The sequence below is a fragment of the Balaenoptera physalus genome (assembly GCF_965194825.1).
Source record: "Balaenoptera physalus genome assembly, chromosome: 9".
NCBI classification, from domain to species: domain Eukaryota; kingdom Metazoa; phylum Chordata; class Mammalia; order Artiodactyla; family Balaenopteridae; genus Balaenoptera; species Balaenoptera physalus.
In genome coordinates this window covers 11887663-11904202 of record NC_138888.1, presented here as the reverse complement: position 1 = coordinate 11904202, position 16540 = coordinate 11887663, and the positions used below count along the sequence as shown (strand labels likewise).

At 39.1% G+C, this 16540-nt stretch overlaps 1 protein-coding gene and 2 long non-coding RNA genes across 3 annotated transcripts in view; 1 reads left to right on the top strand and 2 right to left on the bottom strand.

Annotated features, from left to right (window-relative positions):
• The window catches only part of TFB1M (transcription factor B1, mitochondrial), a 64879-nt gene extending 59270 nt beyond the window's left edge, over nt 1-5609 (bottom strand). Inside the window, 2 exon segments of the mRNA XM_082474868.1 lie at nt 2524-2675; nt 5405-5609. Coding sequence (XP_082330994.1) covers nt 2524-2675; nt 5405-5537 — 285 coding nt within the window. The 5' untranslated portion in view covers nt 5538-5609.
• The window catches only part of LOC309667022, a 398987-nt gene that overhangs the window by 220457 nt on the left and 161990 nt on the right, over nt 1-16540 (bottom strand). The gene's annotated exons all lie outside the window — the stretch shown is intronic.
• The window catches only part of LOC309666973, a 29920-nt gene continuing 27202 nt past the window's right edge, over nt 13823-16540 (top strand). The window contains exon 1 of the long non-coding RNA XR_014267437.1: nt 13823-16097. This is a non-coding gene — a long non-coding RNA (uncharacterized lncRNA). The remainder of the gene's footprint in view (nt 16098-16540) is intronic.

Here is a 16540-nt window from a genome sequence, read left to right as displayed (position 1 = left end):
TACCTGCCCAAAGTCATATAAATAGTAAACAGTAGAGCCTGAAGTCAAACACAGGCCATTTGATGCTAACAGTCTGTTCTTCGCTACAAACTCATACTATAATGCTTCCACGTATTAGACATGTTTTCTTACATTACAACATGCTGATAGTGAAACCTATGTTATCACTATGTTCTTTCCCTTAGGCTGCCTCGTGATAATGTTTTAAGAATTGAATTAAGCTACAAATGACATACTTTCAGCTAGCAGACATTTTATAAATTATTACAATTTCTTTAAAAAGTAATTCTATTAGCTTAGATATCACTAAAATGGAATCCTTAAAATAGATCACTCTCCTTCTGCCTTCACTGAGTTTTATGATTAATTTAGTACCTCTAAAAGAGAGTGGTTTTACATATTGAAACATTCTTTACAGGAAAAAGAAGTCTATTTGATATTTTAGTACCCAACATTTCTTTTTAACGTAAATTCCTTTCCTGCATATAAGACACTAAAAATTAATTTTGCCTCTTCTACAGAAACAAAAAAGAAGTCAAATACACATTTCTTGCACAGTAATTTACCTTGAAATCAACCTTCATTGTTAGGAAAAAAAGTACACAACTCTTGATAATCAATGCTACACAATTATTCACTTTCATCATTAAATAACACATTTAATCAGCTAATTAGATAGATCCCTACAAAGACAGAGAGACAACCTTTTTATCTCCCATGTGAGACATTACTGAACACCTGCTATGTGCCAGGCACTCTTACATGTCAGGGAATAAACCAAACAAAAATCTCTACCCTCATGGCGCTTACATTCCACGGGGTGAGACTGACAACGAAGAAGAACGTATAGTGTGTCAGACGATAATAAATCTCATGAGACAAATAAAACAAGGCAGAGGTTAGGAGTGCGGGAACCTGCGTAGGCGGGGAGTGGGGGCAGGTGAGAAGAGAAGAGTACAGTTGTCTTTTAGTCTGTCTTCAAAGATCTTTAGTTGAGACCAGAGAGGAGAATATATAAATTAAGCTGGCGATGAGAAATGTGATTCACCTCCCTGCCTAATGAGAAAGAATTACACGTAAGAGACGGTGAGATTTAGGGTTAAGATGTCTCTTTAAGGGGAAAAAAGTCAGATGAGTCTTCTTCTCTATGCCCACAAAAGGGTTAGATAAATAAACCTGCAGGGAATTATGCAGTGTTATTCAGTTTATTTTTATCATCTTATGCTCTCACCAAAAATAACAATATTATCACTTCCACCTCCCACTGATACACTGCTCTTTCCTCAAATAAAGTCATAAATCCGAAACCAATTCTATCAATAAAGGCTGGCAAAATTAGATGAAACTAAATACATAATTGTTTAAAGCATAAAAACTAGAAATAGCAAAATAATGAGAAAAATCACTAGGTTTCTAAAAAAAATTCAGAGGCATGAACACAAAGCCCTAGATTTTCAAATTTTTTCTAACTGTTCTAACAGAAATTAAACATTCATCCATTAATACATACAAAAGCATCAGAATGTCCTAATTTTAAACCAATCTGTCCTCTTGTATGAAAGTAACAATGTAGATAATTTTATTATTCTGCTGGACTCGCCTAATAAATTGCTACTCATATGAACTAAAGGCTAAGGGCTCTTTTAAAGTTTCAGAATTGCAGAGGAATCAAACAAAGGTCCTTTTAAGGGCATTAAGTGCCTCCCATGAAGAATTCCCTTTACAAGATCCCTGATATAATCTGTTCCACTGTTTGCCACTGTTTTAAAAATATAAGTCCCTCCTCATTTTAAATCCACATGTGCCTCCCTCAATTCTTACCTATTTGTTTTAGTTCTCTTCTAGAGAAGACCAAAACAAGCTGATCCTCCCCACCACAACCTTTGATAGGCAGCTGTCAATCCCCTCCCTCAAGGCTTCTCTTCTCCTGTTGAAACACACCCAATTCCTTCAAATATTTCCCATATGACATCACCTACTGTTTTAGATGCAGGTATCATTTCATTTAAACCTCATCTTAACTCTACATGTACAATGGCACAACTTAATTTCTTCACTCAAAAAATCCTTATACAAATGCCTAAGCTTAACAATTAGTCTCTCTCAATGAGGCATATGTCTTCATCTTTTGCTTGCAGAAATGATTTTCTGAATTTAAATGAGGTTCTCAGAAGTCAGTATTGGCATTACTTAGTTTTACTTATTTTTGAAAGAATGGGCCATGACATGCACAGCTATTAGTAGATAAAAAAAAGGTCACACAAGGCAATTAGTTTATTTGGTATCAATGCATAAAGCAGGTTTATTCAAGCTGTGGCCAACAGTTCATGTGGGCATGCTGGCTAGAAATGCAGATTCCTATACCACTCCAGACTATAGAATCAGCATCTCTGGAACGAAGCCTGGAGAGCTGCAGTTGGAGGAGCAAACTATAGAATCCTTGGATACCCTGGGGTTTAAGGATCGTTGTTTGAAGATTTATATTGAGTTTTTGCCTCCTAAAAAAGACACCAAGTATCTCACCTGTAATCCAGGAATAAATCGACTATCCTTTTCAACCACCAGAAGTTCAGCCACACCGGCATTGAGAATGGATCTTGTGATTCCCCCAGGCCCAGGGCCCACCTCATAAACATAAGCATTTGTCAGACTGCCAGCTTTCCTTACAATTTTATCTAGAGAAAAGAAAGTTTCAGTCGATTACCTTGGCAAATTTCAACATATGGAATTTAAAAAGAAAAATAATCTGCACAAATTCTTATCAGCAATTACTCAATCAACTCATCTTTTATATATAATATATAGAATATTTATCCGATTATTTAACGCTCAACCTAAACCAACATATAGTGGCTATTCAATATTCTACCATATAACTGGTGAATTGTACCAAACCCTTAATAAAAACAAGATTACCATAACAAATTTCCTTAACGTAAATTTAGCCGACATGGTCTTTTCTACTTGTTCCTCTGCCAAAGCAATCAATTCCTAAGAAGAACTGCCTGGAAAAGCACACACCACTTCTCTACAGTTGTTGAACACTGAATATCTGAATAAGCAAGACGAGTTTCACGCTCAGAATCCACAGTGCTGCTAGTTAAAAATCCAGAAGCAAAAAGTGCTGGCAGTCTCTATTTTTACCAGCAGGTATCTAGTTGGTGGTCAACATGGCAATGGCAGCAAGTTCCTAGCTCATAAGACTTGCAGAAACTTGAATTCTTGGTTATTTTCAGGAAAAAGTGACACTTAGCAGTGGAGGTTTTTTAAGCTTTGCAAACGTGCAAGTTGATACGAGAAAATTAATTTTTTAATTAATCGATCTCTCTAAGTTAGCAGACCTTAAGAAATCATGGAAAAGCAGAGTACTGAGGATTCACTGCAATCAACCATCACTTCAGGAAAAACAAACAACAGACTGGTTTTATTGACTGAGATATTAAAATCCAAGCAACTGGGCTTCTTGGGATAGTGGAAATTTGGCCACTGAAAACATACCAGCACTTCACTGCATTGTTCACTAATACCGTACAGTCTCATTTTTGCTTCCATTATTGATAACCCACCCTTGTAGGCTTAGAGTAAAAAAAAAAGTCTCTCAACCATCCAAAAATAGTTTTCTCTTTAATGGGTGCCAGGAGAAAACTTGCACCCACTGACCATCTATTTGTTATAGGTGCTTTACATGCTTTCTCACAGCAAATCCTTACAGTACATTAACTAAGAACTACTATCCCAGTTTAACTTCTCTACACTTCCCGGTTTCCTTGTTTATTATTTTATTTGGGTGAGGTCAACTAGAAAGCAAATGGAAGAGAAGGGACCCCAGCTCAGGTGTAAATCCTAAAGCCAATCCTTCCTCCACTAGAGACCAATGCCTCTCGGAGGGAACAGAGATTCTGCATTAAGCACAGGTATCGTGCAGTGATTTAATATTCTCATTTTTTTTTTTTAATGGAGAACTATCACAGTAGGTAGGACAGTCGTTCCACCTTAAACTTTTCAGAAACATTTAAATACAAATGACTATCAAATAGGCACTATCAATTCACTACGCTTGGGTTTCCATCTTGCCCTGCTCACACCTGAGCTTCTCACCTCACACAAGTACCTTAATTTCCCTTCACTTTGGTTCCTATAGAAGAGGGAATAATAGTACCTAGATTCCAGAATTTATTCCTAAAGGTGAATAAAGACTCACATGAAAAAATGTATATGAAGGATTTTTTTGGAAATATAAAGACCTGTATTTTCTGTCCTGAAAATGGGGCTCTATACCTAGAATGTGGCTGATGACTAGTAGAAAAGGTTGGTTCTGGTTACTACCAGGAGCAAAGAATTTGAGAGGTGGGTAACCTATTAAAGCTCTTATAGTAGAGCTCTCCTCGAATTAAAAGATGAGAAAACTGAAACCAAGTTAAGCTATTTTTACCCAGTTATACTGCTACCGATCTGTCCACACTGCTATTCTATGTCCAAAAAATAAAACATCCTATCCATGCTTTGTGGACTGTACTTCATTTAACAGAAAATGAACTTTCGGGGTGTGATTTACTGATCCTTTCAGTTTCTGAAGAGGGGCCAAACAGACTGAAATATCAAAACCTCAGAAACGTTAAGTATTCCAACCGTGAACTAGTGGCCATATTTGATATACATCGTATTCTTGGAAGTCTCATCTTTTAGAACGACCAGCACTCAGAAACGGTGGTAGAGCTTAAACGAATATACACGTTTGTCAAAATGTATCACACTGTGCGCTTCAAACAGGTGAATTTTATTGTACTTTAAATGTTACTTCATAAAACGTGACCTCAGGAGTGGGAATGTAAACTGACTAAAATGTAAGCTCCTTGGGGACAGACTTCGCCTTGCTCACTCCCATATCCCATCTTCACCTCTAGCACATAGGGGCTGGTTTAATATGTATTTACGAAATGAGTATTTGCACCCTCGAGGATTTAAGACTCAACAGGTAAACGTTTAAATAACGAAGCCCATGAAACTGACACTCTTCCGACGTTGTTACTGATAAAATCCCTGCTCTAATTTAACTGCATAAAAAGCCAATCTAGTCAGCACGTGCAGTGTATTTCGTATTGTAAACACACCGAGACTCGAATTCCAAAACCGCCTTTCAGGAAACGCGAACCCTTCTACGCCTAGTGTTTGCTCGGCGTCCGCACAACCTGCCTCCAAAAGCCCACGGCAAACACCCCTGAGCAAACAACGCATTCCACAGGTCCCCCGGGCGGCGGGACTCCGGAGTTCTTTCAGTTCAGAGCGGCAGAAGGGCCTGACTTAAGTCCACTGCACGCCTGTGCCTGACCCCCGTCACCCGCCCGCAGGGTCCGCGCGACCCCCCCCGACCCACGCCCCAGGGACGCGGGGGGAAGACATCCACCTGTCAGCCTCAAATCCAAGAGAAAATTCTGGGATAGCTGCTTCACGGCTTGCAGTCTAAACAACTTAATGATTTCTCGAATCGTGGGCAACGGCGGGAGACGAAAAGTGCCGAGCGTCCTGGAAGCGGCCATGAGCCCCGGCCCGGCCGCACAGGTCTCACGCAGGTCCTCCCCCGCGGTTCCTTAAGTGAAGGCGGGCGAAGAGCCGGGCAGAACTATAGCCCGCCTCCGAGCCTACCTTATTGGTCAGACGTACCCCGCCGGAAGCGATGGGACGCGAACAGGAAGTCCGGGCGCACACATGGCGCATGCTCCCCGCCCGGTTAAGCGCGGTGCGGTCTGGGTACACGCTGGTTTCCGCACGTGAGGGCGGGGGAGGCATCTACGGCTCTAGTGGTTGGGCGGTGTCCGGAGCGGCCCGGGGGGGCGGGGCGAGGCGGGGCCTGGGCAGGAACGGGGAGGGGCGGATCCAGGGATTGGTGGATGAAGTTCTCCTGGTGGATGGGCGTACCTAGAGCCCCTCTGTGAGGGGTCGCAGGTGATTAGAGTCAAAGCTGTTGATTGCTAATAACTCTATTATGCTTAGGTGTTTTTAGAAGCTCAGCAGTGCAGGTGCGGGATAGCAGGTTTCTAACTTGTCTTGGCCTTATTGTTACTTTTTTTTTTTTTAATCTGTTAAGTGAACCTAATGTCTGCTTTAAAATTGTGGCGCTGAGAGAGGTCTCCTGGTGTGTAGATCCAGAACGTAGAGCAGTGCATGCTGTGTGGTAAAGCCGCAGTCAAAGATGGCGGTTACAGCTATAATTATCTGGCAGGTGAATGCGGCCCAGAGGAGTTAAACAACATCAGCACAGGTGGTTCGTGAGCGAGCCAGAGTAGAACCCAACTCCTGTCCCTTAAAAATGTCATCAATTAGAAAAACCGCTTTGTTCAGTACTTTAGGCTTTAGGAAGTGTTTTCGTGTACATATCAAATACTTGTTTTTGAACCTTTCACTAACAGTGTTGTGAAATAAATAGGGTAAATGTTACTAGCCTCCGTTTAGAGCGGAGGAAACAAAAACTTTAGAGAGGTGAGATACCTTAATGAAACTCACAAAGCTAGAAAACTGTAGAACCCAGATCCAATCTAAGTTTCCTGACACGTGTGGTGGCTGCTCTTTCTGCTAATCTGCCTACGAATTGAGTATTGTTTGTCGCCTCTTGCATAGCTCCCCAGAGTTTTCTTATTGCCCCTTCATCCTGCAAGCCTTTCTTTGTAGCAACTGGAAAACGAAGGATGAAAGGGAAGGAAAATTAAACATGATAATACTGATAATAGCTAACATTCGCTGAGCTTTTCCAAAGTATCAGGCTTCACAGCTGAATGCTTTAGGACCATCATCTCCTTAATTGTTACAAAAGATAAAGGCTTAGAGAGGTTCAGCAATTTGCCCTAGGCTGCCCAGATAAAAAGTGGTAGAGTCAGGATTTAAATTCACAATTCTGTGTCCAGAGCCTGCTTTTTAAGCAGTGCAGTGGAGAGGTCATATGACTTGCCTAGGATGGAAAACAACAAAGCAAAGAAAGATATTAAAAATCTCTCTGATAGATGGGAGAATTTAGCTTTTCTAACCCTGTTTTTTTGTGAATTGCTCATTGGTCACAAGTGAATCATAAAATTTTATATTTCTCAGAGTAGTAAGTTTAAAATAAATCTAATGGAAAGCCAAGTAACTGTGGGTATGATTTGGAAATGAGGAGTCCATTGAAATCCCAATGGAAAACCCAACCACCTGCTGTTATAGCTATATTAAAAGGAACTGTAAAATAATCTGATCTGATCTACCTCCTAGCTTTAGAAAATTGGGAAGTGACTCCCATAAAGTTAAGGTGATTTGCCCAAGGTGGCATAGAAATGTAGGCTGAAAGTCTAGACTCTTGATTCAGAGCCCTTACTTTCCACAGTAAGGGCTGGGAAGGTATTCATTCACAGTTATTTTCATTGTTTCATTTATTCCTCACAACAGTCCTATGTGGTTGAGATTATTATCCTTATTTCTGTGAAGAAATAGAGGGAGATGAGGTCATTTGACTTAGAAGACTTAACCTGAGTTCTTTCTTTTCTGAGTTCTGATCTTGGCCACACCCCTCAAGTATTAAATTATTTTAAAGTTAATTATTTAATTAATGTATGTTAATTTTAATTTTTATAATCTTATTTTAAATATATAGAATCTGAATATGAATATAAACTTAAGTTTATAGTTTTCATATGACTAACTAAAACACAATTACAGTAAATACATATTTAAAGCTACAAAAGCAGTACAAATGATGCATGATGTTGAACCACTGCTCTTGTTGCAGACTGGCGGATTCTTTTTTCTTAAGTTCAGCTTGCCAGATGCTAAAGTGTACCACGCAATGATTGAATTTTCTCATCAATTTTCTGGATCCAAACTACCACCAAATCTTCATTCAGAAGTTTTGCCATTGTCGCTTGCCTTTCTCTTGGAGGAACATGAAAGCTATGTGTTAAGTCAGCTTGTGTCTGTTTTCATTAGCTTCGAAACAAGTCAAATTACTTGGCACTAATGCTAGCATGAGTACACGTGTTGCGTGGCAGTTACAAGGAGGGTATTCAGATGATCCAGAATGTGCGCACATGAACTTTTTAAAAGATTAACATTAACATAAAAACAAAACAAAAATTTAAAGGGCAAAAACACATCTACATGGAGAATTGGTGGATTCCTAAGAATTTGTTTCCACATCTAAATATGAGGATTATTGTCTGATGCCATGCCGTCTTAATAATCAATATTTGAGAGGTGATGACCTTTTATTCCCAAAACAGTTACTTCAGTTAATTCTCATTTCAATTCCGTGGTGGAGGTTTATAAAGATATTCAGTGTGCCCTGCTATGCTGCTAGCAAGGGCACAGCTCAAACTCCAATCTTCTGACTCTGCTAGGCTCTTTTACCTCTGGTGTGTATTAAATAGTTGCTGAACTGAATTTAGAAATTCCACCTTAAGAGAATCTTCCAAGTTTCTAATAGTTCTTGAGATCTAATTTTTATCATCATAAATATCTCATCCTCAGTCTTTTAGTTTTCAGAAAATTCTGCATAACTCCCTGCAAAGCCTATGAAATCAGCAGGGGGTGTTTTAGTAGTGTATTTCACATATTAATGCAAACAGTTTTATACCTTAAAAGAGACGTATGCAGTTTCATGAGTTTTGAAGCTTTGAAGTATCTGCTTCATCTAGATATAAATTTTAATATGCTAAAATATTATAATTAATACAGAAATTCCTAGCCCCACCTATCACTGCAGATGAAGAACTACAAGTGATTTCTACTAAACTATAGTACAGAATTCTAATCCTCATAAATCCCAGAATGGTTATATAGGAAAATTACTTATCATTTTAGTATTATTTTAATGAAAATGCATAGGTGACTTTGTTTGGTATAAGTAATTTAGTGTCTATTTACAGAAAAAGTGCTAATTCTAAAAGATTGTCATTTTACAGTTCCCTGAAAGAGACTTGAAAGCCACAAAAAGCAGTATCTTTCTGTCATGTGGGAATTTTCAGAGAAAATTAAATGTGGCCAGGAATTACCAAATGCTTATTCTTTGCGGATGGAAGCAGGGCAATGATGGCAAGCAACACAGGCTAATTGCCTGAGGGAACCATGTAAGAGTTACACTATTTTTTAAAAATATAGTGTTTATCACTGTTCCAGGCAGTATTTGAAAGCCTGCTGATTATCCCCAAAGATCTGTGAACTGTTGTCAAGTATCCTAATGAGGTGGTGAGAGCAGGCAACCCTTACAGCTCAGGATGACTCAGAGCTGGGGGTAGGGATTTTTCCTACAGAATAAAGCAAATCTTTTTGTGAATGAAGAAAAAAGTCAACATATGCTAAAGGCATTGCGAAAATAATTAGCTTGTATTATATCAATTGTTTATTGGTTTAAGCCTCAACATTTAATTGGGAGAAAAAAAGGTTAAGAATAAATAAAACTGTGAATATGAATACATTTGCATTTAAGGCTTTTCCATGCATTAAAAAATTTACGTGGGAACAAACTGCTCTGTGAATGAGGAGCCTGTGTGTACAGCAAGTAAATGGGTCTCCCTGGGCCTCTTGGTGACAGCTCCCTGTGCCTCCCCAGCGAAGGGACTATGGGGTGGACTACACACTCAGGCCACATCTATTCCTTCTTTCTCTGTTCTAGGTTCCCTCTCCTTGCGCATCTCTAGCTCAAGCCCCAAAGACCAAAGAGTGTAGGCCGAGGCCATAGGAGGATGGCAGTGCCGGTGGGCACACACCTGGCCTGGAATCCTCATTCTTGTCGGTACAAGTTAGTGAGTTGTGATTTATTCACAGCAGCTGGCTGCCTATTCCTCCAGTTGAGAAGGGATTGGTGAAAACAGAAGGAAGAAGGATGGAGAGGCTTGGTCAGAGGAGGAGGGCCAGAGCAGGTCTGTTGGCACCCTATCCTTTCCCTTGCGGCCCACCTGGAGCCCAGTGCCTTCAGACTGCTGTTGAATTTACCATATTCCTCTGTCATACTATACTTCCCCTCTCCTAAACTGTCCAATCGTGGATTATCTGGGTGAGCCCAATGTAACCCCAAGGGCCTTTAATAGTGGAAGAGGGAATTGAAAGAAAACCAGAGACAAAGCAGCGTGAGAAGGACGTGGTCGAATATTGTTGACTTTGAAGATGGAGGAGGAAGGCCAAGAGCCGAGCGGGTAAAACCTTCAAGGTGTGGGGACACTCTGGAAGATGGAAAGGCAAGGAACCAGGGTCCTTCCCTAGAGCCTCCAGAAAGGAACACAGCCCTGGTGACATCTTGATTTTAGTCCAGTGAGACCCATTTCACCCTTCTGAACTACAGAACTGGAAGACAAATTTATGTTCTGAGCCAACAAATTTATGGTAAGTTGTTACAGTAGCAACAGAACACTAATACAGTATCTTTATGAGTATAGTAACAGATAACTTATAGCATTACAAAAATTTTTGCAATATTAACATATTATAAAATATTATGTATCATTCTACCTCATAAGATAATGCATATAATGGACCAAATATAGTCCCAACACATTGAAGATACTTCATAAATGTTAATACTCTTTCCCTTTTCTCTTCCTGTCTGAACACACATATCTAGCAGATCTATATCAAGTTACATATAATCAACATATGAATTGTTGATACTCTTATGGTACTGAAGTCAAACAACCGTTAGAATGTAGTTCCTATATTGTTGTTGTAACATATGACAAAGTAAGCTCAGAGGATTACCTGCCTATTTATTATTCTGTGGCTGTCATGAAAGATGACTTTTCCTTCTGCAGATTTTTATTGAGCTTGGCTGTTGCATATTGACTTTTTATTCTTTTACTTCATTATTTAGAGACATTGACAATTTTAACATCAGAGGATTATCTTAAGGCTGGAATTACAAATGTTACACTTTAAAACAAATGTGTCATTTGGTCTTACTCATACCCAGTTTAAAAACCTTATTCCTTTTAGCCTATTCAATATTTCTGTTGTTCTTTTGTGAGGACAAGGAAGGGTGAGTGGTTCTAATTAGGCAGAAAGGTTTAGGTAACAGTTATACTAAACCAAATCAAGTGGCAGTGCAAAACAAAGTATTAAATTATCATTATAAAATGTTAAATCGTGTTTTGAAATGTATACACATAGTATTGTGACTGAAGCCCTGTAATTGTAGACTGTATAAAAAACAGTTTGCTCATGAGACTTGCACATGGGAGAGACAGTGGGGAGACAGTGGGGAGGGAAATGAGAGTGCCGGCTTAGGGCTGTAATAACTGTAATCATTAATTTATATTGTATTGTGTTCATTATATTACATAGTGTCATTATATTAACCATATCATATTTTATCACATTGTACCATATCATACTATAATTTATATATTTTGAGTTAATAAGCTTTTGTGGTTTCACTCAGGAATCCAATCATGACTTAAAACGATTATTTCTATTAAAAATGCCTCCCAAATTCCAGTGAATTTACAAATAATCGGCCACAAATAATCAACCTGAATTCTGGTAACCGTTTCTGTCATTCTTATTCTCTTATGCTGAAATCTGCAGCCACTCCATATCCCTTTTATGTACTTTTCAAACTTTTTAGACTGTGATCCACAGTAAAAAATGCCTTTTACATTGTAACCCTGTACACACATACTGTCACACGCAGACGTTTCATAGAACACTTAACCTAACTATGTGTGATCCAATCTATTTCCTAAACTAGTCTATTCTTTTTTTTTCTAAAAAAATGATTGTTACAATATATTAGTTTCTACTGCTCAATAATGGATTCTGACCTGCAGTTTGTAACACACTGTCTTATTTTCTTATTGGCCCCTAAGCCTAAGAAGCGTATCGGGGTCTACTCTTCCAAGGTCTCTGTCAGTTTTCCTTCATTCCCCTGTGATGATTAACTCATGTGACATTTTTCTTTCTTTCTAAGTTTTGGAAATGCCAGCAGGGTAGATCACTATCAAATATAGTAGGTGGGTAATTCTTTTCTTGAATAAATGTATATAGTCCCAACTTAATTTATCGTAAAATATAATGATTCATGTCATAACAGAGAGATCATATACTGTTTTCTCACTCTCTTAAATGAATTGATTTTGGGAAGTCTCATGATACATCTCCATTCTTGGTATATTAAGTGGAAGACAGAGCATTTTGCTTCTTTTCTGTTGCAGGATTAAGGTCTCGTATATCATGTTCACTGTTAGAGGGAGGCTTGGGAAGATATGGAAGCTAATACAACTTGGGAGGCTTTCTTTAAGAAAAAGAATACAAAATTATGAATACAAAATTAGATATGAGAGTCATTATTTATTTGGAATAATGAAAGAAATTACAAGCATGACAAATAGCACAAACATCACAACATCTGAAAAGTAATGTAATGCTTTTACAAATTAACTCCTTTCAAACTGCTTTCATAATTTTTCCCTGACATTTTTGGAAGCAAACTCTTCAGTGGTTTTTTCATATGAGGAGGTTTTGAGATCCACTCTGATTGATTAAAACTTGGTTTTTATTTCTGATAGTTTAGAAACATTTCTTGCAGCTTCAAATTCATTATTGGCAATGTCATATAAATAGTTAGGATTGTTGTCAAATTTGGAAAATCTCTTTTAAGCTTTTTGCGTATATGATCTGTATATTTTTAGGGCATTTCAAGTTTTTTTGTGCCGTGTCTAATTTTAAATACTTTGAATTGATGACACTCGTTAACCAATTTGTCATAGGCATCCTCATTGTAATGACGTATTATGAGTTTGTATTAGAGTCACTGATGTCAGTATGTGGTGTCAAATAATCAAGATATTTAATTTTTTCCAATGTATTCATATGATTCACTTCTCTTTATTAATTGGGTTATCAAACAGTCCATAAACCTATTCATTACTTCTACTCAATTTATTTATTCCTCTCACTAAATTACTGCATTTGATATGATGAATTTTTTGGTTGCAATTCACTTCTTGATATAAGAATAATTTCTATTGACTTTATTGCTCTACTTATCACTCTATTGCTTTTGTTTCTTACCCACTATTTTTTAATCTAAATTTTCTTTCCATTCTTTAAATACACACATTTAAAGATAACAGAAAGCCTACTCCATATTCACACAAATCAGGAGTCTATAATTTTGCATTTGTTTTACTGAAATGTTCTAAAACATCTTTCCAAAGTTCAATTAAAATATGTATTCCTAACTCACTTTCCACTTTCGCCAGACTCCCAAAGTGGTCTTGGCCACCAGAATATCACCTGGACAGAGACAATGGTCTTAACTGTGGTTAAAATGCCTACTTTTGCAAATTTTTCAAAAGCGCACAACCACGTGAGTATATTTCCAGGGACCCTCCCAGGGCCTTGCAAGAGGTTTGCTCAAGTCGAGGCCTGTCGCTTCAACTTCCCGAGCTTCACGGTTCATCTGCCCATGAGCAGGAACAAGGGCCAGGCTGAAGGACACTGGGAGACACTGTTATTAGAGGACCAGTCCCGCCACCAAGGCAGAACCAGGGCTTCTTTACAGTCTGAATATCGTAGCCTGTAGCACCTCAAAATCAGATCCTGAGGCAAGGATGTGGATGCAGGTAGTTTATATGGGAGGTAATTCCAGGAAGCACAGAGGAGGAAATGGGAAACCTGTGATGGGAAAGGGAGAAAAGTTAATTAAATGTGGTTAAAGGGTAGTTTAATGCTAGGGCTCTAGGACAACTAAGCCTCAATCTCGCTGAGGACACGCTGAAAAACTTTGTGAAGCCCAGCTCATAGTTTTCCCACTAGAAGCTGGGGGAGCTCCCCCAAGCCCTCAAAATGGAGGCTAAGAATCACAGCTGCAGGTAAACTTAGGAGGACACAGGGACACGGGGTGGGGCAGGAACGCACAGCACCTGCTGCCCTGTGCAATCCCTATTCCCCCTGAGAACTTAGCAACTCAGAGTTTTTCAGAGTGATAAGGAATCCTCAGTGCTGTGGACCTTTCTTATTTTATTACAATGACTTTGAAGTTAGAGGGAAGGGAGTTCAAAGACAGTGAGGACGCCTCCCAACTTGCCAAAGAAAGTTCTCTAATGCCTGCAATCAAACCATAGAATCAAGACGTTTTGAGCTAGAGATAAGTATTTTCCTTAAGCCAAAAGAATACACTTGGAATTTCTAATTCCCTTCACTGAAATTCATCACCTCCTAAATATCATATAAACAAAAGTGGTGGAATATTTTTATACCTGTCCACAAGGAACAGTTTGTTCATGAGAATGAAGTTTGCCTTTCAAAGGGCTCCCCTGGTGTGGACTTATTTTGAAGAAGGGAAAACTTGACCACTTCATTCTCAGATACTGCTGTCACCTATTAAGACTAGAGTTATGATAAATCAAGGCGTTGAAAGAAAACAGTTTTACATGGGGCTGGTCTAGTAGGAGAATGAATGCCAGCCTAAGTGTTAATAAAGCTGGGTTCTTGTCCAAATTTGATCAGCTCTGTGATCCTTGAGAAGCCATTTCCCTACTCTGTGCCTCAGTTTCCCCATCTGTATGATAGAGGGTTGGATTGGTTGACCCTGAAGTTCAATCCCAGGTGTGAGGCACTGTTGTTGAAAAAATGAAGAGTGTAGCATGTCATGAGACATTGTGGGCTTGATCAAAGAAATTCACCTTTCTGACCTTCAATTTTCTCATCTGAAGAATGAAGGGGCTGGGTTAGCTATCTTTAGGGACACTTCTGCTCTATATAATCCAATGAAATAAAAATGTGTGTGGGGGGGGCGGAATCTGGAAGGATGCACGGAGGGATGCCCAGCCTGGCCACTTGGTGGTGATCTTGTTCCACATTAAGAAAGATTTTCTAGCTTTTTCCAATAGTGCTGAAGTTTGAGTTAACTAAGCATAGTGAAGATAGATTTTCCAAAGGATACTGAAATAAAATCAGGTTGGCAAAACCTCCCAGAATTACGGAGGAATGACAATAAACAGCAATGCCAAATAAGAGACATAAAATCTCTATAGTCAAGGCAGTAAAACATAGAGGGGGATGTAAGGGTTGTGTTTTGGGTATTATTTTAAGGAATAGAGGGAGAGGAGTGCACTGTAAATTTATATAGTTTTTGAAAAACATGGTTTAAAAGTTAACCCTAACATTTAAAGATTTAACTTGTAAAATAACCGAATACCTTAAAACTGCGTTGGAGCATAAAAGTCTAAACCTACAAAATCTAAACCAAATCAATGAACGCGATATTTCTTCGGTCTAAATCTAAACGAAACACATAAGGGAATTGTAATTCTGTTCCAATATTTTAATATCCAATAAAAGGAACCAATCTACAAGTTTTGAGCTTTTCCCCATTTTAGAGGAGAGTGTGTCTCTATCAGGCCACCTAGCTTACCTTTAAAACCTTGGGACGATTACTTCTGGAGTAAATGAACTGCACTGGTATCTGCAGGGCTTCGAGTCGAGGTCCGTTTCTGTGGAGATAAACGAGCATCAGTAGGAACGCAGGGGTGGATAAAGGCTTTCTGATCACAGTACTGCCCACCTCTATCTCTAGAAAAGGTTATATTCAAAAGCAAAACAATCTCCCCAGTAAAGCACCAGTGAAGATGGAGGGGCCTGTGGAAAAGGGCAACGATGGAGAAACTTGACTCTTGCATGAATCCTTCACCCTCCCAAATATTGCACATGGCATCTTGTATTCAATGCGATAAGCTGAGAGACGGTGGGAGGAGGAGACACAGGCCCTGGCCTGCCATTTGCCACCACTGACTCCTCTGCTTATCTTCCCCTCCGGTTTTCTTTCTTATCCTCCCTCTGAGGTGGACACAGGTTTCCTCTGAAGGCCGAAGCGTGGGCCTCGTGGCTCTGGTTGCCATGGCCGCTTCTTTTCTCCCCTTTCCTTTGATACATTAGCTATTAGCTTACATAATCCTCTCACAGGAGGATGTCCCTATTCAAAAGAAAAAAAAAAGTTAGAGCGCTAAGTAACCTTTAACAATGAATAGCATTCATTATGCATTTGCTTAATGACACAAAGGCTTTGTTTGCTCTATTTCAGGTGATAACAGCAGATCAAAGGCACGGGACCAGAATGCACTTTCGAAGAGCCAGCAGAGACTGTATGGAAATAATGCTTAGCATTTATGTCGCACTTTATACTCTCAAAAGAGTCTGCAATTATTAATTAATTATCCCACACAATAGCTCTAGGAGGAAGGTCAGTGTCATTAGCTCTATTTTACAGATGAAGAATCAGATAGCAGTTAAGTGATTGCCCCCCAACATTTAAAGATCTCCTGTCGAAGCAGATCCAAGGGTAGGGGCTGCAAGTAAGTTATGAAGTGGCTGATAGCTAAACAGACCAGAGCTGCTCCTGGTGGAGGTTTTACTTCCTTTGATCTATCTTTTGAAAACCCTCTGAACAGATTTATGTTCTGGACTTGCGAACTGCCTCCCCATGGTTCCTCTTGCGTACTTGTCTTTTCTACATCTCTGCTGTTTTGTATGTAATTTCATTCCCCTTTCTTTCATTCATTCATGAACCTTAATTGGGTACTTAATG